At 43.8% G+C, this 19,653-nt stretch overlaps 2 protein-coding genes across 5 annotated transcripts in view; both read right to left on the bottom strand.

Annotated features, from left to right (window-relative positions):
* Nucleotides 1-2: 2 nt before the first annotated feature.
* On the bottom strand, nt 3-5,117 carry LOC148333480 (uncharacterized). The gene is made up of 5 exons (XM_088300383.1): nt 4,632-5,117; nt 3,820-4,157; nt 3,642-3,711; nt 2,528-2,958; nt 3-2,253 (listed from the first exon to the last, which is right to left on the bottom strand). The coding sequence occupies exons 1-5, from the start codon at nt 5,002-5,004 to the stop codon at nt 1,081-1,083; spliced, it is 2,385 nt and encodes a 794-aa protein (XP_088156509.1). The 5' UTR covers nt 5,005-5,117; the 3' UTR covers nt 3-1,080.
* Nucleotides 5,118-5,806: 689 nt separating this feature from the next.
* sptbn4b (spectrin, beta, non-erythrocytic 4b) overlaps nt 5,807-19,653 on the bottom strand; it is a 38,583-nt gene continuing 24,736 nt past the window's right edge. Inside the window, exons 28-44 of one of the 4 annotated variants that reach the window (XM_088300068.1) lie at nt 19,180-19,269; nt 18,426-18,704; nt 18,166-18,296; nt 17,570-17,774; nt 16,997-17,242; nt 16,473-16,607; nt 16,139-16,383; nt 15,107-15,245; nt 14,413-14,497; nt 13,766-13,962; nt 12,964-13,308; nt 11,944-12,449; nt 11,700-11,760; nt 10,602-10,858; nt 8,985-9,152; nt 8,561-8,603; nt 5,807-8,478 (exon numbers count right to left, since the gene is read on the bottom strand). In XM_088300068.1, coding sequence (XP_088156194.1) covers nt 8,182-8,478; nt 8,561-8,603; nt 8,985-9,152; nt 10,602-10,858; nt 11,700-11,760; nt 11,944-12,449; nt 12,964-13,308; nt 13,766-13,962; nt 14,413-14,497; nt 15,107-15,245; nt 16,139-16,383; nt 16,473-16,607; nt 16,997-17,242; nt 17,570-17,774; nt 18,166-18,296; nt 18,426-18,704; nt 19,180-19,269 — 3,429 coding nt within the window. In that variant the 3' untranslated portion in view covers nt 5,807-8,181. Of the gene's footprint in view, nt 8,479-8,560; nt 8,604-8,984; nt 9,156-9,440; nt 9,584-10,601; nt 10,859-11,699; nt 11,761-11,943; nt 12,450-12,963; nt 13,309-13,765; nt 13,963-14,412; nt 14,498-15,106; nt 15,246-16,138; nt 16,384-16,472; nt 16,608-16,996; nt 17,243-17,569; nt 17,775-18,165; nt 18,297-18,425; nt 18,705-19,179; nt 19,270-19,653 lie in introns of those variants that run through there. The other 3 variants (XM_088300067.1, XM_088300070.1, XM_088300069.1) reach the window with 3 other exon arrangements.

The following is a 19,653-nucleotide window of genomic DNA, read 5'->3' on the forward strand; positions in this document are numbered from 1 at the left end:
ACTTTCAAAATTAAATATTTTATTTTGTACATTCTCCCAAACACTCAACTAATGCAATGTTATCATGCAAAAATCATATCACACTCTTGTATTGTATTAAAATATTTTAAACGGTAGTGTTGGTTATGAAAATAGCCTAAGAAAATAGGAGATGTCATTTACTTTTGGATTAATGCTGCAAATCTGACCTTGCAGTGTCCTTGTTCTTGAGCTGGAACCCGTGAATCCAGACGATGATAGTGTCGAAAATGGATGGATCGCTGTTTATCAATATATATTGTAGCTTGGATTTACTGGCAAGGGAAACCAGGCAATCTCGCCAGAAATTTGTATATTGTGGTCACTTATTAGCATTTTGTGCACTGTTTGCATACGTAGACAAGAGCATGCACATCTTGCATTTACAGAGGGAATGACACAGCTTCTTCAGCATTATTTTTCCTGAAAAGAAAAAAGGTATACATTTTTAATTGAGATTTCATCACTAGATCTGATTAAGTTAAGTGCAAAATAATAAATACCATAATTCTATTTGTGTAGCTACATCAATTGTGCCCAGGTTAAAGTCGGGGCTCATTTGCAGCCCCCTATCGATTATCAATTTTTAGCAGCCCATTGTAAGGGATGTTGGGGCTTTTCTGCTTTAAAAATCTAGCCACATGATCCGACCGTGGCTAGGCGGAAGAAAGTCTATCAATGGATGGAGTGATGCATATAATTGCTAGATGCATGTTCAACTAATTAAAGGCAAAGAATGCTCAAGTGGCACATCATCCTTCGATTTTTCCATGTGCTGCCCTCAGAGGAAAAGGGGATGTACAAATACACTACATGAACAATGAAGACGGGGAGGTGGGAGGTTTTGAGGCTATCTTTGTTGTATTGTTTTTAGAAGTCAGATTTTCCTGTCGTATTTGCAGATAATTTATTATTTTTATGACAATTTTTTTTAAAAAGTTTCTTTGATCCAGTTTTTGCAGCTTGCGCCTCAGTAGATTTGTTTTTCATGGAAAAAAAGCACCAGTTGCTGTGCACAGTGCTTGGGACATTCTTTTCCGATATTGCCAGATGATAAAGCGTTTATGTCAACAACACCGGGACAACTGTTCCTTCGCAGCTGTGCTTCTTGAGCTGCCTTGAGTCAGAGAATCCTCGTCCGCAGGTCTGGCACGAGTAGAGCTTCTGGCCCGTGTGCACCTGCAAGTGTGACTTGAGCTGGTTGGATTGGTGGAACTTGCGGTGGCAGAAGGCGCACTCAAAGGGTTTCTCTCCCGTGTGGATGCGCAGATGACGGTAGAAGTTTCCATCGGTGCGAAAGGCCTTGCCGCACTGCTCGCACTTGTATGGTTTCTCGCCCGTGTGGATGCGCTCGTGCTGCTTGAGGCTCCCAGCGTGGATAAAGCCCTTGCCGCACACGTCACACACAAAGGGCTTCTCGCCTGAGTGCGAGCGCTGGTGCGAACGGAACGAGTACTTATTATGGAAGGCCTTGCCGCACAACGCGCAGGAGAACTCCTTGTGCTCGCTGTGGCCCTTCTCGTGGAGCTTAAGTGAGCAGGCCGCACTGAAGCTGGCCAGGCAGATTTTGCAGCTGTACGGTTTCACCAGAAGCTTGTTCCTCTGCCTCGGAGGGAACACCTTGGGCTTCTCATCCTCCTTGGCATGCACATATTTCTGGTGGATCTGAAGGCGGCAGTTGAAGAGGAAGGTCTTTCCGCACAGGTCGCACATGAATGGTTTCCGGGCTCCATGCTCAAGCATGTGCGACTTGAGCTTGTTGTTATCCGAGAAGCTTTTTCCGCAATCCTTGCAGGTGAAAGGCTTCTCGCCGGTGTGGATGCGCAGATGTCGTTTCAAATTGTTGTTGAGGCTGAAGCGGGCGCCGCATATGTGGCAGGTGAAGGGTTTCTCGCCCGTGTGCACCACGCTGTGCCGTTTGAGCGCCGTACCGGTGCGGTACGAGCGTCCGCAAACCCCGCACACAAACGGCGTGATGCCGGTATGTTTACGCTTGTGCACGGTCAGCGAGTGGGCGTACTTGAAGGTCTCGTCGCACACGTTGCACTTGTACTTCTTGGCGTTGGTGTGAACCATTTGGTGGAAACGCAGCGTGTCCTTGCTTTTGAACTCCTTGCCACACGTGGCACAGCTGAAGGGGCGCTCGTCCGAGTGCACCACCATGTGGCCGCGCAGCTGCACCGGCGTCTTGCAGGTCTTGTTGCACAGAGGACACTGGAGCGGCTCCTTCCACTTCTGAGCGGAATACAATTGAAAAGAAAGGACTTTAGCCGTGCTTGGTGATAGGGCAAAAAGAAAAAAAAAAAGATCACAATATATTTGTTCACATCATCCAATCTATAGTATTGTCAGGATTATTTTATACTCATACTGCCAATTATAAAGCTTCAATTAAAAAAAATAAAAATAAAAAAATAAATCAAAAACTAAAGCGTTCTTCAAAACTTTCTTAAGTAGTTAAGTAGTAGCAAATAAGTAGTTGTGAGTTTAGTGCAATGGGTGTCTTCACCTTGTGGCGCAGCAGGTGGTTCTCCAGAGAGCGCTCCACACGAAAGGTCTTGCCGCACTGCTCGCAGGCGAAAGGCTTGGGCTGGGCGAGTGGCTGATGGCGCTTCAGGTGGTTCTGTAGAGACTCCTCCTTGCGGTACGAGCGCTTGCAGTGCGGGCACGGGAACGGCAATGGTGCCTTGGACGCTGCCTTGTGGCTCAGCAGGTGGTCCTCAAGAGACTTCTTCTCCGGGAAGCTCTCGTCGCACTGCTGACATGGGAAGGGCCGCTTGTGGAGCGCCGCGTGCTTGTTCAGGTCGGCTTTCCAGTAGAAGGCGGCGTCGCATTCATCGCAGGAGAAGCGTTTCACGTTCCGCCACGCCTTCTTTCTCGGGGTTTCTTCTTCTTCGCCGGAATCCATCTCGTCGCTTATGTTGGTGGATGCTGAGAGAGCTAGAAAGAGATGGAAGCTTTATTTAAAAGAAACTCCCCTCCAAATGATTCAAATGCAGCTCAACTTCATAAATCCAACACTTTGGTTTGTTTAGTTTTAGAGAAAGAATTCTCATTGGAAATAATCTGCTCCACGTAAAACACGGTCATCGTTAAAAGACAAACAATTAAATAATCAACCTTAACTTTGATGGGTGCATACTGCTATTACTTTCATATTCTAAGTATTACATTTCAAATATTTTACTTTGTGTATCATTATTTGTACCTAACATTTGTGTATTCTGTCTACTAACTTAATACATTGTGTCATATTTTTGGTTGGGAATGTTTTTGTCATTTGTTATGTAATTTTACATAATTAATTTTTTAAAATCATATTTGTTTTGATGTTTTTTCACATTTTCCTATTTTGTACTATTTTTTTAATTTTATTTTTTAAATTTTTTGTCTAATACTTTGTATAATTTTTTAGTACTGTTGTCGTATTTGTTAAAAAAAAAATTGTCCAAGATAGTATTTTTCAGTATACTTTACAGTATACTTTCATATATATTCCAAACATTTAGGTAGTTTAGTAATAGTGACTTATAGGCCAATTTTCCACCAAGCCTGGTGGAATTTCAAATTATGCAACTTCATAGTTTCAAACGCAACACAACCTGCCGTCAGATCTTAGTTACCCATTTCGACTTTGAAGCTTGGCTTCCTTGTTCTCCTTGGTCTTCCTGATGAAGATTTTTCTACTGAGCCCTGTTACACAAAGCAAAAATGTAAATATTTTTTTAATCATTATGTTGCCCTATAAACACAGATGAACAAACATTGCGGGGTGAAAAGCAAATGCTGAAGATACCAAACCTGTTTCTGTGCTTGTTCCTGAGCCGGCCCCTTATTGCTAAGGGAGCAGGAATCAGGACTTGGAGCATCTTGAGGCGAGGACGCAGGTTGAAGGACAAGTTGCGTCACGAGCGCTGTCTCGGTTGTCTCCTGTGTAACAGACTCTCCATCTTCCACAATGAACATGGCGGGGACGCCGCCGAGCCCACTGGCGTTGACAATCATCACAGGGGCGGCTGTCGACTGGTTGTCCATTTTCGGACTGAGGGCTGCCTCGTCATTACCGACTTCTGAGACACTTGGACTGAATTCTGTGTTAGCAGCTGTCTGGTCGGCGGAGACTGAAAGCAGTGAGACTTCTGTGTTCATTCGCAGAGAGAAATAATGGCATATTAATGATTGGCTCACGTTTCTAAATAAGCATTATTAAATTTAGGCAGTTGTTATTTTTGCCATGAACAGCTCTGATTGGTTAATTGCCCAATCTAGATATTCTTGGCCTGCCACCAATAGGTTATTTTAGCGTGATGTGTAGGCTGCCATGTTCAGGTTCAACTGGTTTCCACATTGACTCTCGATTCCAGCTGTGGCCATGCGGGCAACGTCAGTCCAGTAACTTTGTGTTTCCTAATCATAGCCTTACGTTAACCTTTTTTGCGTTTTTCTTAAACTCTTGAATTTTTCTTTATTCAAAACCCAAACTTTTTTTTTAGATTAATTGACTTATTTTTATTATGAACCTACTCCTTAAAATTACCCCAACCTCAAGTAATCGCAATTAGATTATTAATTCTAGTGTGTAGTGGGGTTTTTAGTTCTGAAGGGAGTCTTGCCTCCTGCCGCAGCTCCTCCATCGCTGATGCTCTTCAGCTCCTTCTCCAGCAGCTCCATATCCCTGCCTAGCTGTCCTACCCGAACGTGCAGCTCCTGTTCCAGTTGTCCGGCTTTCCTCTGCATCACGTCCTCCAGCTGCTCCACTTTGGTCTTCAGTGCTTCGTTTTCGTCGCACAACTCGACCAACACCCGCTGGAGCTGAGCCAGCATACGGCGCTCGATCTCCTGCAGATCGCCAACGAGGCCGTGCGTCGCCTCTTCCCACGCCGAGTTTGGCGCTTGTTTCTCCCACACGCCCCTGAAAAGCAACACGGTGGCTCGGAAGGCAAGCTCGACAATCGACGCCAACTCATCGTCTAACTTCGCCGCCATGTTTGCGTCAATTATACGACGATTGAAACACTCAAATACCACCGTGTTGTGATCAATTCCAGCTCATGTTACTTGACTATTGACTATGGCGGACTGTGCGTCTCGATAAAACTTCCGCGTTTGATTTCCGCTTCCGGTTTCCTTTTCTTTTTCGTCTCCTTTTACGCCTTTAGCTATTACGTACTTTTGAAGTCCTTAACTATTTCATTACCATTCCAAATGATAAAACACACCTAACACAAAAAATATATTCAATTAATAGATGAATGAATGGATGAATAATTATTTTTTCAGGGGCAGGTTTTGTTCCCATATAGGTGGTGTGCAAACTTTGGCCCGCGGGCCTGTTCTTTCATATGACCACCAAGTAGTCCTGTAATTTTTTGAGTAGTTTTAATTTATTTAATAGTAAAATAGTTACTTTCCATGACTTATTAGTCATTTAACCCATTAAATAATGGGTTGATTAATTTATTATAAATTATATTATTATTGCAAAATTATGTGTAATATTTTTCTAATCTAACTTTGTCAATGTTTATAATGTTTTTGAGTTTTCTTTAATATTGGTCACGTCTGCGTAGGCACTGTGGGTTTAAAGTAGGATTTTTTTTGTCTAATACTTTGCATTATAATGTATTATATATGTTGATATTTATTTTTTTGCTCCTCTAGTACAGAGTGCATCATGAAATGTTTTTCTCTTTATAGAAACACACGGGGGCCCTTCAGTAGGTACATGATCCAATGTATCCATGTACAGTATTTCAGTTGTCACAATTAGACACAGTGAATGTTCTCCTTAATAGACCAAAATGTATTTTATTCATCATTCCATTTCAACTGCCACACTGAAGTGGACTTACATACATACTATTATAGCTCATGTGGCTGCCATCTGCGTGACAAACTACATAATTTTGTGCAGCCTGCAAATTCAGAGTTCATGTTCAGGTTGTCGGCAACCAAACTAGACATCGCTTCATTCGCGTTTTGTCTGGATTTGCTAGTTGTGTCCGACATGCACGGAAAGACTGCATTGATCTGCCTTTCACACATCATGTATAAGAAACATAAGAAAAAAAATGAAATGCACGTTGCAGTGACATCAATTGATTACCATGTGGCTACTTTTTTCATTAGGTTGGGGAACCTTGCCAAAATGTATCATGTAGCCTAGTGAAAATGGATGTATTTTAGGGGTCTTGAATATGATTGCCCCGAAACACACTCAGTAGCACCTCCTGGAAAGCTAGAAAAAAAAGCAGCCCTGGACAGCAGTTCAACAAGAAATTGGGAGGAAATGTATATCATAAAAGGACACACCAAGAAGTCTAAAAGACCCATTCCTTAAATTGAACAGTAATTTGGCTATTTTGGTTTGAAGCAGCCATCTGGGACAAATTCCATACTTCCTTGGACTTAACTGACAAATTCCTATTATGGAATTCGCCCAAATGAGACAAGATGGTCAGTTGAGTGATGGATCGGATTGGTGATGGTAAATTAAGCTGTTTTGTCGATGCCATCCAATGTGGGGAAATCATGTCGTCAAAGTTTGATGCTCATTTTGAGAATGATCCGAAAGTCAGAACAATTAGCCTCCAATACCAGCTTCTCTGAGAGAAATGAAGTTTGGTGGACATGTCTTTCATAACAACTTAACAAGTCTCAGGGACCCCAGTCTGAAATAGAACACAAACTTGGCCATTTTACCTTAAAGCAGCCATTTGAGGCAAATTCCTGGGCTTTGACACGCTTCCAGGAAATGTAACCAAAATAGCCTCGATCAGGGTCCAATTGTGCTCAAGACAGTCAAAGAGTAGGACATCATGAAAAACTAAGCAGCCAATCAGAGGAGGAATTTCCTTTGAATATAAGTCTAAAGGCATGAAACAAATGATTGTTTTGTTTTTATTTTTTTCTAGACGTGATTTCACGCCAAATCAGACATGCAAAGTCATTAGGTGTGACAGCTGAAGCGGTTCCGGTCTGCCATCCATTCATTCATCCATCCATTCATTCAGTCATTCATCCAACACTCCTTGTTTACACTCTGCTGACGTTTCCGTTAATTTGGAACCACACATCTGGAAGACATTTAAACAAGCCAAGCGCACGCTTACAACATTGTAAGAAACCTGAGAGCCATGGACAGACGTACACATCAACCAGATTCCCTTTTGATGGAAACAAACAAAAAAAAAACAAGAAATGGGATGTGGGATGATGAATGAGATCAGTTTGGCATAGTGGGGGTTCCTCCACTAAAAGACGTACACAGCTGTGTTCGATATAATAGCAGTGTCTTTAAAAAAGTGTTACGCATATACACTACAATTCACAACCGCCAGATGTTAGTTCACTCTTTTTAAACACACTTAAAGAGTCTTTAGAGATTTTATGAATCAACTACGATGGGTTTGAACAACTGAAGCGCCCTTACAGACATTTGGGACTAATTTGAGAATTTTTAGACATAAACCAATTGTAGCGTGCTTGACATCTGCATAGCTTTACAGCACAGGTGTCAAACTCAAGGCCCGGGGGCCAGATGTGGCCCATGACCGCATTTTATGTGGTCATAACGGCCCTCTGAGGGAAACCGTAACTACGATGTGGCCCGTCCACAAAAATGATTTTGACACCCCTGCTTTACAGGAAAGCAAAAACATTCAAACATTTTTCATTCATTCATTTTACAGTTTATCTTTTCTTTTATCCCTTTATGTCCTTCAAAGGAGTAACACTTTTGAAAATTTGTTTTCTTTAATGTTTATTTGTATTCGAAGCATATAATAAATAAATAAATTTCCAGCTACTGAAAAAAAAAGTCTAAGAATTTTGAGCTGTACTCACTTTTTTAATTACACTGCTATTACTCTGAACTCTACACGCACACGCACACACACATAGACATACACACAAATATGACACACGCACACACAGTTCATACAAGGAATCAGAAAAGGAACAGCGCGAGCTACTGGATACTCTATCTCACAAGCGGCAATCATCTTCCCACTCCACTTTCCAGCACAGCCAGTTGAGGGTGGGGAGGTGGGGGGGCGTTACCGCATAGACACAGTGGGAGAAGAAGAAGTCAGTTCAAAAAGTTCTTCCCTCCTGTGTCACATTGCATCCAAGCGCTTCCACGTGGGAGGCGGTGAGAAGACATCACTTTTTCTTACTGGACTTCTCTGAGCGTTTGGCTTCCGCCTTTCCACCGCGATCGGAGCGTTCCGCCCTGTCTTTGTCCCGTTCCCTGTCTTTTTCTTTCTCTTTTTCCACCTTTTCTGCCTTCTCGGCTCGGTCCGATCGCTCGCCACCGCGCTCCGAGCCAGCCTTGCTACCGTCGCGCCGCGTGCCCTCGTCAGTGGATGAGGTAGTTGCTTGAGGTTGGCCCCACTTGGTCATCTCCTCGTGTTCCGAGATGCTGCTGCCGATGCTGTTCACCCACGTCTTCAGGTCCTCCTGTCACCATCACATAAACAAGTCAGACAGACAATTTCCGCCAAGTTCCGTAGACGTGTTAAAGACCACAAGAATGACTCACCTCGTCTTTTGCGTGGAATAAGAACTCGCTGCCGTCCTTTGTCCTGTGAGCACAGTGGACAAATCAGTGTTATTTAGGTTTGAAGCCAATGATAAACCCCGTATACAGATTGGAAAACATTTGGATAGTCTTTATGTAAAATTTCGGCCAATGGAAAGACTTTATAGATCAAGAGTCACTTGACATTTTGCAGACCAAGTTAGGAGTCTTTCGAGACTTTTTTTTTTAAGTCAATTGAGTCTTAGTGACTTATTGGACAAGCCAGAGTTTCTTCAGAGAATTTGGAGTCTTAAGGACTTTTTTTGATAAACTTAAAATTGTCTTTAAGGAGTTTTTAGACCAACTAAATGTTTAAAGACTATTTTGATCAACTGAAGACTTAAAAGTAACAATATACAGCATGGGTGCGAGAACAAGCTTGTACTTGAGCGTGAAGACATTTTTCTTCTTCTTGTATCCGTTGGTGACATCACAATGGCAGTGTGCGAGGTTGAGCATTGGCTCGTTGTTGTACGCCGAGGTGGTGTTCTTGGCGTCCTTGTAGAAGCCCAGCTCGCCTTTGTTCAGTACGCAGTACAGGTTCACCCAAGACCTGCTGAGGTGGGAAGGTGGAGGGGGCGGGGTTAAGGGAAAAGGGAGGGAAGCGGGTGGAGACGTGAAGAGTTAGTGGCGCTTGCAAAGTACCTGCTGCTAAGCTAACACCTCACTCACCTGATCTTACAGGTAGGTGGGCGAGAAGGACCAACACCAACAAAGGAGGAGAAAACACACTGCAGAACAACACAAGACGGACGCCAACGGGGGAAGAGGGGGCACGTGCAGGGTGGAGGGGGCTACATACAGTTTGGGGTATAGCAGGGGAAGCTTAAACTGGACTTACCTTAGAGGTGATGAGGATGGCAGCAGCCAGCAGCAGCAATGATTGAAACAAACAGTATGAAAGTTTGGTTAAATGAAAGTTGATCACCAAAAGTCCGAAGAGACTTTTTAGACCAAGAGAAGAGTCTTGAGAGACTTCCTGAACTGAAAAAAAAGTAGAGATTTTTTTAGGGTAACTGAACAGGCTTTTAGATACTTTTTGGAAGCGTGTTATAAAGACTTTCTGGACAAATGAAAAGTCTACAGACAGAGTTTGGACCAATGGAAGAGTCTTCAGAGACATTTTGGAGCAACTTAAATCTTTGTGGCTTTTTCGGATCAATTTATGAGTCTCAAGTGAATTTTTGAATCAACCGAAACATCTTTGGTGGCTTTTTGGCCAACCAAAAGGCTTCATGAACTTTCCGGACCGGCTGAATAGTCTTTGGAGCCTTTTTGGACCAACTGATGAGTCTCGAGAGCTTTTTTGGTACCAACAGATCAGTCTTGGAAGTTTTTTTGGACTAAGTGATAATTGTTTAGAACCCTTTTAGACCAACAGAAGAGTCTTTACAGACCAGTTAGAGCAGGCGTGGGCAAACTACGGCCCGGGGGCCACATGTGGCCCGTTGAACGTTTTAATCTGGCCCGCCGAACTTGAAAAAAATTAAAAGAATAAACCCTGTTTATGTTTTATTTTCTAAATACGGTGTTTTTTTCAAAGACATATATATTGTTGTAATGCTTTTGTTCACTTTCATTTAAAATTAAGTGAATTTTTTTTCTCTGATGAGGAGAGGTTATCAAAACACTCCATCCATCTGCTCTTGGTCTGGCCCCTCTGTCAAATTTTACAACCCATTGTGGCCCGCCAATCAAAAGGTTTGCCCACCCCTCAGTTAGAGAGTCTGAAGGGGCATTTTAAACCAAAATTAGAGTCTTTTGATTTTAGACTCAACTCACTAGTATTTTTCTTTTAGTATCTTTGTGGACGAGCTGAAGAATGTGAAAAGATTTTTTTCGACCAACTGAACAGAGTCTTTAAAGACTCGACCACCTTGTGGGGAAATTTGGGGAAATTCCTAATTTGATGGATACGTTTGTTGTGTAAAAGCACCAGTGATTAAATGGGCCAAGTGCTGTCAGACATGTCCTGCATGGCATCAGGACCCAGAAGACCCACCTGTTGGTGCTCTTCTTCAGGCTCTCGATGTCCAGCTTACGGAAGAGGAAGCCCTCATGGTGTGCACTGTGTGTGGGTGGCTGGGGGACCGCGGGGCCACACTGGGCTGGAGCCGAGCGGGATCGTCGCGTGGTCTCTCCTTGCTCTTTGGGTCGCGGCCGGCGCCGTGGTTTGGGTCTGTCGCGGGCTCGAGGCCGGTCAGGACGGGAAGACTTCTCTGGTAGGCCGTTTGGCAGTCGGGGAACCTCGCCTCGGGCCTGGAGCAAGGGCAGTCAGGAGGATGAATTAATACACATAGCGGTGTTCAGAATCATTCACTAATTCCCTACTCCGCTAATCACTATATTGTTAGCATAGTGGCATAAAAACTCAATTTCTGAACGAGCAAGAAGAGTTGAGTTGCCTCTATTCAAATTTTGCATGTAACTATGACCAGGAGAACCTACCCAGGCATGAAGAATGAACATAATTTTTAGCAACCACATTAGCACAGTAAGTAAAAGCTATTTAGGCAATTATGGTATTCGCTGTTTCCCAGCCACTGTCATGACACGTGGGTGGGTTTCATCAGGAAGGATTTCCGACGTAAAAAGTGTGTTAAACATATCATGTGAGTTGCTCGCTTTGGTAACCCCTGAAAGACAGTGACTAGGCCGGAATTTAAAGTAAATGATATCAATGCTAACAATGTAGGGATTTTTATAAACAATGGAACAACGCATACTTGTTGTTCGGCACATATGTATTTAAAAACATTAATTTTATCCTTTTGCTTTTGTTTTTGGGAAGGTTTTGGGGTGACAACCCCCTTTTCCTGGTAAAAAGCATATTGAGGGTTTAGCAGCCTTTTATGAAGCATTTTTAGGGTTTAAAAGAAAAAAAAGCACCATCTGGTCGACCTTCTGTAATAAATATTTTACAAAATGCATTGTAATAACATTACTGGTATAGTGGATGGACATAAAAAACCGAACATTTTTTGGTCTTCAGTGTTGTCACTATATTGTGCGTCGTATCACAGCCATGAAGTGATTCCAAACACATGCTTGTGACTTTTTATAAAACACTCCATTTAAAGGAAGTGAGTAAATTTCCAACCTGTGCTGCTTCTCTCTCCTGAAGCTGCTCCACTATTTCGGCCATTGTGGTTCTCCTCTCGCTGCAGGCAGAAAAGCACACAAAGAAAGATGGCTGCTGCTGTTTTGGTGTAAATACATTCATGAGCCAGTACACAAACATTACGAAAGCGTAAAAAAAAAAAAAAAACATCAGGCAAAAAAAAAAATTGTAGTGGCGATGTGACTTAAGAGAAGTATCATTGTCTTAAAAACAAACATCTCACCCTCCTCCTGAGCGTCTGTCAGAATGTTCCTTCCCAGTGTCATGCTCGCTGGATTCCTGCCTCTCCAGCCGGTGCCGGTCTCGCTCCCTCTTTCGGCCCTCATGGCTCCCGTGTCCTTCCTGCTCGCTGGACGTCTGCCTCTCCAGGGTCCGCCGCTCCCGCCGCTCTGCGTGTTCCCGCCACACCTCCTGAGGAAGCTCGTTCTTGCGGGCCTGGATCAGTTGTTCGCCAGACAGCTGACGTTCCAGCCGGGCAGTTTGAGTCTGAACCTGCGGCTCTGGGTTAGTCCTGGACGGCTTGGGCCCTCCATGGAGCCGGTCCCGGTTAGGCTCCTGGAGGACCACCTCAGCCATCACGGCTACCTCGGCTCGCTCCGTCATCATCTCCCTGCCTTTCTCCCGGACCTTCTCCAACCGGCTGGCAACAAGGAGCGGCGTCACGGCGTCGTCCAGGTGTTTAATTTTGGGTTGGCGTAGGTACGGCGATGGTTTGGCATCCACTTCGAGCTGAAGAAAGGTCATCATATTCAAAACCAAAAAAATCATTAAAAAAACATTTTTTCTTAACTAAAAGAGCAAAATTGTTATATTTTTTAAGTAATAACTCACTGAGATGTCATTGACTCTACAAATGTAAAACATCTATCCATCAGTCTATCTAGAACAGGGTATTTGAAAAAAAAAAAAACGTCTAAAAACAATTGCTGCTTGTACAACTATCTTCAAATCCATCCATTTATCTATCCGTCGGTTCATATCTTCATCCATCCATCCATTTAATAAGACTGCATTTAACATTAAAAATCACCATAACTACTTTACAAAGGTAATGAATTCAGGGACAGTCTGAAATCACAATTTTTTTCTTTTCTTATCTCAATTCATATCTCTTATCTAACCATAAGTATTTTCAAAAGCATAAAACTCAAGCAAATCCACTGTAAAAAGAAAAGTCTGAAAAACAAAAAATCTAAAGGAAAGAAAAAAGTCAAATTCATGAAAAATCCCAAACTATTTTCACCTTGGCTTGAAGGTGACCCGCCTTCCCGCTGCTTTCTCGCGCCTGATTGGCCGAGACTAACATTGCGGCCGTGGCCACGGACAAGATGGACGTATGGGCTGGATGGGCGGGATGGACGGGATGTCGGACCCCCGAGGGGGATGGCGTTGGTGTGGCGGGCGAGGGGGAGGGCGGCGTGCTGGCCTCGTTCTGCTCATAGATGGTCTGTCTCATGACGGGAGAGAGTGGCAGGCGGGGCAGGCTGGAAGAGGGAGCCGGGGATGCATCATGTGGGTCCAGGAAGACTTTACGGCCTAGCAGAGGCGTTGCTGGTTGTTTGCTTTGCTCGGCTTTGAGCTTCTCCACCTGTGCAATCAATACAAACACCTCAACATCTACTAGGAACACAACAGGGCTTGAAGTAGCCGTCCGCCCTATAGGTAGCGTGTAGGTTAAGTGTAGTTGTTTGTTGAATCAGTGCAATAGTATTAAAATATATTTTAGTCAGAGAAGTGATTGAAAAGATGCACTGGTTGAAGAAATTATTGTGTGTGTCTTTTGATTTGTTGGCTATTCTATTTATTAAAATGAAAGGAAAAGCATAAGTACTGTATGTGTGCTGTCAATGTTGAAAAAATGAGTTCAGCAGCTCGGTTATTGGGGAAAGGTGGCCAATATTTGATGGTTAGCCCCGGGGGTCTATGGGTAGGTAAAGGCAGCGCTGGAAATAGGCGTCAGAAACTGATGGACTTCATGGGACAGAGATGCATAACTGTGCCTTTTTAGAAACATTCTGTATCAATCCACACAAGTCGAGTAGTACCGTGGTGAGACGTCTGAGTGAGCTGAATCGCTCCTCCCAGGTGGCGGCGGCTTTGCGGAAGGCTTCGTGTCTGCGTATGAGCTGCTCCACCTCATCCACGCTGGCTCCCAGCTCCTTGCTGCTGACAAGAGGCTCCTGCGCCGCCAGCCACGCCTCCGCCACTACTGCCTCCTGAGCAAATTGGTGAACCTCCAGCACTGCACAGACAACATTTGAGACCATTATTCTCTTTATACAGTGTTAAATGAAAAGTGTGAGCAACAAACACGTGGGTGTCATATTGCCATTTAGGAATGCCATTTTATCATTTATTCAATATCCTTGTCATCTAGTTCAAGTTCCATGTACGGATATGCTCTTTTTGCTTACTAACATGCTATTTGTAAGACACAGTTATTGTACTAGGGCTATTAATTGTGTTATTAGTGTGGAGAAAGCTCACACTAGTACATGGTCCTTTAACTTGATGCAAGGTATATTGAATAAATGTTCAAATGGCTTTCCATAATGCACTGTACGCGCACTTCAGTGTGTGTGTGTGTGTGTGCGTGTTTGTATAAGCTACATGTTGGGGACCAACATCGAACTGCACACCCACTGTAGGTGTGCGTGCGTGGGGGTGTGTGCGTGTGTGTATGTGTGCTTACATTGCTGCAGAGCCTCCCAGTGCTTGTCCCACTTCACAGACAGCTCGTGTTGCTTAGCGACCACCTGGTCCAGCTTCTCCTTGATCTGCACTCAAAAATTGTCCATGTTGTCATCATCATCATCATCATCACCACCACCGGCATCATCACGATGGAAGCAGGTTATACTCTCCAAGCTGAAGGTACTATGGCACGCTATGTTGTCATGTTATGTCATTTTATGCCATGCTGATGTTATGAGATGTTGTCATGTCACACTGTCATGATATCATGTCATACTGGTAACATTGGTAACTTAACTATGAGTTTAATTTGTTGCCATAAATGATTACATTTATATGTAGTCAATATTCGGGTGAAGGTCAAAACACAGTTGACTGAACTCCAAGCTCCGTGTTTTCATTTTGCATGTGTGTATTTGACTGCTTGTCCTGTCCCATAAATGTATCAGTGACTGCGGCACTCAAGCTCACTTCACTCAAGCAGCGGCGTATGTGAAGTTCACTTGGGAGTCAAATTTGAAATGTTTGTAACTGAAAAATGCACGTCAAGGTATTATTTGTAAACATTTTGTGCCATTTTTGTTTAGTGGTGTGCTCTGATATTATTATTGTATAAAATAGGTGCCTGGGCGCAATAAAATTTGGGACACACTATTGCAGATCCTTTAGAAGCATGAGTATTGAGCTGAGACCTGGTGAGCTGCAGGGTTCCTCGCCGCCAGTAGCATCTTTCCCATGTCGATACAATCCATCACACTCTGACTGCGAGCGTCCACCTCGTTCCTCAGACTCTGGTGATAGTTCATCAGAACCTCCACAGACGACACGTCCCTGAAGACCACACGGTCACACATTAGACACACACATCGGTACAGCATGGCATACCACCACCCAAGTTCCAGACTGCTCTTAAATGGTGAGTGTGACCTCCAAAAATTTCAGGTCAGGGGCCACTGTGCTCCGAGTAAATAAAGTTAGTCTGGACCCTAACCCTGATCTCAAACCCAAACCCTGGAATGAAAACCAAGTTTGATGCCCTGACCCTTGTTTGACACCTACTTTAAAATCCCTGAAACCTTAACTTCAAACGATTACTCTTGTTTGAAACCCTAATCTAGATTTAAAACCCAACTTCAAAAGTCTTACTTTTGTTTGAAACCCTAAACATGTCTTGAAAGCCGAATCTGTGGTCCCGACATAGGTTTGAAACCTAACCCAGGCTTGAAACCATACCTTATCAACACTAAGCCTGGTTTGAAAGCCTACTCTGAAACCCTAACTCTGGTTTGACACCCTAACCGTAATTTAAAACAACGCACCCTGCAATGAAACCCAAAGACTTATTTGATACCCTACTCAGTACCCCGAACTTGAAACTGTAATTCTAATTTGAAAACATAACCCAGGGTTGAAACCCTAAACCAGACTTAAAACCAGAACTCTGTCTAGAAACCTTACTTTGAAACCCTAACGCCTGTTTGTGCCTGGCTCCAATTGCAAACTTGAAACATTAATTTGACACTGTTTAGTTTGAAACCCCAAACCTACCTTGAAACCCTAATTTGAAGTCCTAACACTTGTATGACTAACTAACCCCAGGCTTGAAACCCTAATCTGAACCACTACTGGTTCACAATCAATAAGAAGGCTTTGTTTCATAATCAATACAAACGCAATAGCGTTAAGAAAGACTAAAAGGTAATCAAAGGATGCCGCATTCATACTTTGGCTTCTCCCCCGTGTCGATCTGGCAGAGGATGGAGTCCATCCACATGATCTGATCGCGGGCCAGGCCCAAGAACCTGAGCTTGTCTGTCTCAGTGGTGATCTGCAACCGGCACTCCTCGCAGGAGGTGACCAGCTCCTTCCAGCACAACATGACTTGGTGCTCGCGGCAGGCGATGGCTTCCGCCTTCTCGCCGGCATACACGGTCCTTAGCTGGGCCGCGCTCTCCTGCAGCTGATGCACCTGGCGGAATAAAACGCCTTTAGAAGCCTTCATCAGGGACGGCACAGTCTTTACCTTTAAGGAGCGGCAACGCGTTTTAGATGCTGCACCTGCGTAACCAGCAGCTGGATGTCCTGCTCGAAGCCGTGCAGCAGCCTCTGCAGCGTGGTGGTGTTGGCCGTGCTGCTCTGACGGACGCGCACCTCCGGTAATCTGCGGTGCTTGTCCTCAATCTGAGACAGAACCTGGAAATCACGTAAGCACAAGTTCGCTTTTCTGTCCAGCTCTTCCCATGGAAAATACTGCAAATTGACACCAACATAAACCTTTATTAACTGTATACAAAATATATGTTGGTTAAATGAAGTCAAATAATTTTAGCACAACCAAAGACCTCTCCTACATTAACTATTACAGGAGTGGGTGAGATCAAGTCAGTCAAATATAATGATAAGAAAACATTTTAAGTGACACAATAAGACTTTGATACGTTTTAGCATTTTAAAGACCCTTGCTCAACATCCATCTATCCAGCCATTATCTGACCCACGAGGGTCGCAGGTGTGCTGGAGACTAAATCAAACTAAATAACATCATCAGTGTGACTTTTCTATGTTCGGCGCTCCAAGCTCACCTCTCGGCAGTCGGCGAAGAACTTGTGCAGCTGGTGCGAGGCGGCCAGCATCTGCGCTCGTGTCTCCATCAACTCCAGCAGTTCAGCCCATGACTCGTTGACGGCATCCTTCCACTCGGCGATGACGGCAGCCTCGGCGTGGCCGTAATCGATAAGCTCGTCGACCATCTGATTGACAGCCGTCACCCGTTCCTGACCCGTGCTGCCCGTCTCTGATGCAAAATCCGTAAACTTCTCCTGGAGCAACTAAAAAAGATATTTTGACATTCTGTTATTATACATGGAATGATCTTTTAACGGTAATGGTAAAGCTGTCTCTTTCAGACAGAGCTCACCTAAGCAGGACAATACCATTTCTCAAGTGCGTTTGCAGAGTTGTTGCAGCTTGCCCCATTAGGATAATGAGATACATGTGTTGCGTTTAATACAGAGTGGCATGGCAAGGTGAGTTTTGAGCTTTAAATTGGCAGTGTGAATGAGCACTGTCACTTTTCAGTGATTTCTGTTTGAAAGGCACTTGCAAATAAATAATTATGATGCAGCTGATGCAAAATCCTCAGTTTCCCAACTTACACTGACATGCTCAAAGTCCTGTCCCAACTCAGGCGAGCTGGCCACCACCTCCCTCTGGGCGATCCATTGCTCCAGCTCATCCACCTCGCGGTTGAGCTGGTAGAGCCAGTACTGCTGCTCCAGGCGGCTCTTGCGCTCCTCTACTAAGTCCTTCAGCGACACATACAAGCGGTCCATCTGCGACTGACGCTTGCTGATCTGCTCACTGTGCCAGAAACAGAATATGTTGTTTACGTCCACATGTCATTGAGAAAAAAAAAGTCTCCCAGGGCCTCTTAAGTTGTTTCAAAATGTCTCTGAAGACTCTTCAGTTAAAGCAGAAATTTCTTCTGGATTCTCTAGTTAGACCAAACAGTATTTAATGCCTTTTCAACTGGTCTAAAAAGTCTCTAATGACACATTACTTGGTCTATAAAGTCTTTGACGAATCACAGGTTGGTTAGTTTCTAAAGATTGTTCAGTTGGTGTTTACAGCTCCCCAGTTGGTCCCAAAAGTCTCGAAAGATTCTTCAATTGGTTCCAAATGTTTCTTCTCTGATAAGCCTTTGAGTTTGTCTAAAAGATCTAGAGTTTGTAATATGTGTTTGATTACTAACCAGTCAGGGTGTCCCATCTCCAGCAGCTGCCGACACTGCTGAGACAGCAGGCCGATGGTCTCAGCGTAGTCCTCGATGGTCTGCTCCAGGACCAGGTGCTTCTTCAGCAGCTGCAAGGTGCTCGGCTCGTCCTGAATGGAAGAAGACAATAGTGACGAGGAAGGCTTGAAATAAATGTTCAAACCTCAATAATATGACGGTTGAGCCTTTGGGTGATTTCCTTGTGCTGTGGATAGAAATATTTGACTTTTGTTCCTTACCTTTCCTTTCTCCTCATTCATCATGTGCAGCTCTTGCTCACTGAGCCACGCCTCCACCTCGGCCGTGTCGAAGTAGTACTGCTGTGCCTGGTACATGGCGTCCAGCACGAGCTGCCGGCGTTCCGTCTCGGCCCAGAGCAGCGCCCAAAGCTGGGACAGCTGCTCGTGACCCGCCCGCACAGCGTTGGCCTCTGGACTGCGGACCGAAGCAAAGACGGCTGCACGCTCCAAGACCTCCTCCACACGGCTCAGGTGGCCCTGTAGCTCCCTTTGGAGAGTCTGCAAGAAAAAAGGGAAATAGAGTTGGAAAATCTATGTTCTCAGGGCGACATTTATTTTTTTAAAAATGGACAGATGGACCAGGTCGTTTTTAGATGAGGTTGAAAAAAAGTTAAAATGTGTATGTGTACTATGCTAAAATAGTGTTACATTAACAGTAAAAAAAAAAAAAAAAGTATTTTAATTTTTAATTGGATTGGATGGGTGTTTGTAATAATTTAATTACATTTACTAAACTAATGTTTTTTCCAATCATTTTTTTTAACCTATTTTGAAATCAAGATTAAAATCACTTTAATAAATAATGCACATACATTTTGGGTGTTAAACCAATGTTAAGAAAAAAAAAAAAAAACGGCCGAATTAATGTAAAAAATATCATAGGAGTCTAGATAAAATCCTGGGTGAGCCATAGTTTGCCCACCCATGCATTAGAGGTTTGAGTTCTTCTAAATGGAGATTCTGATGGTCCCACCTGGTTCTTCTTCATGAGCTGCTGCACGGATTGCAGGGAGGAACCATGTTCCTGACTCATGGCCAGTGGGAGGCGCTCCTGCACCCACAACTGCAACACGCAATGACAAGTCAGACATTCACGTCCATATATAAACACACATGAAGAGTCAATGATTGGATTATGACAATGTATAGCACATCTTTCCACTACAGACTGTGCTAGTTTTCCTGGCTTTTCTGCAGTGTGCTGTTATACAGATTGAGAGCATGACAATGCATGATAGCAGTGTGGGAGACTGACAGTGTAGGACATCATTGTGTCACACAAGTCTTAACAAAACACTCAGTGAAAAAGACCGGCAGCATTGCACCTCACCCTATTTACTATTTACATAAAAGCCTGAAAAAGTATTACGGAGAGTGTGACAAAGTGTGTTTGCAGTTTGTGACAAAAAAAAAAAAATCTGAAAATGATTCACAGAGGTAGAAATCT

The sequence above is a fragment of the Idiotropiscis lumnitzeri genome, chromosome 7, assembly GCF_059441095.1.
Source record: "Idiotropiscis lumnitzeri isolate Australia: NSW breed Sydney's pygmy pipehorse chromosome 7, RoL_Ilum_1.0, whole genome shotgun sequence".
Lineage (NCBI taxonomy): Eukaryota > Metazoa > Chordata > Actinopteri > Syngnathiformes > Syngnathidae > Idiotropiscis > Idiotropiscis lumnitzeri.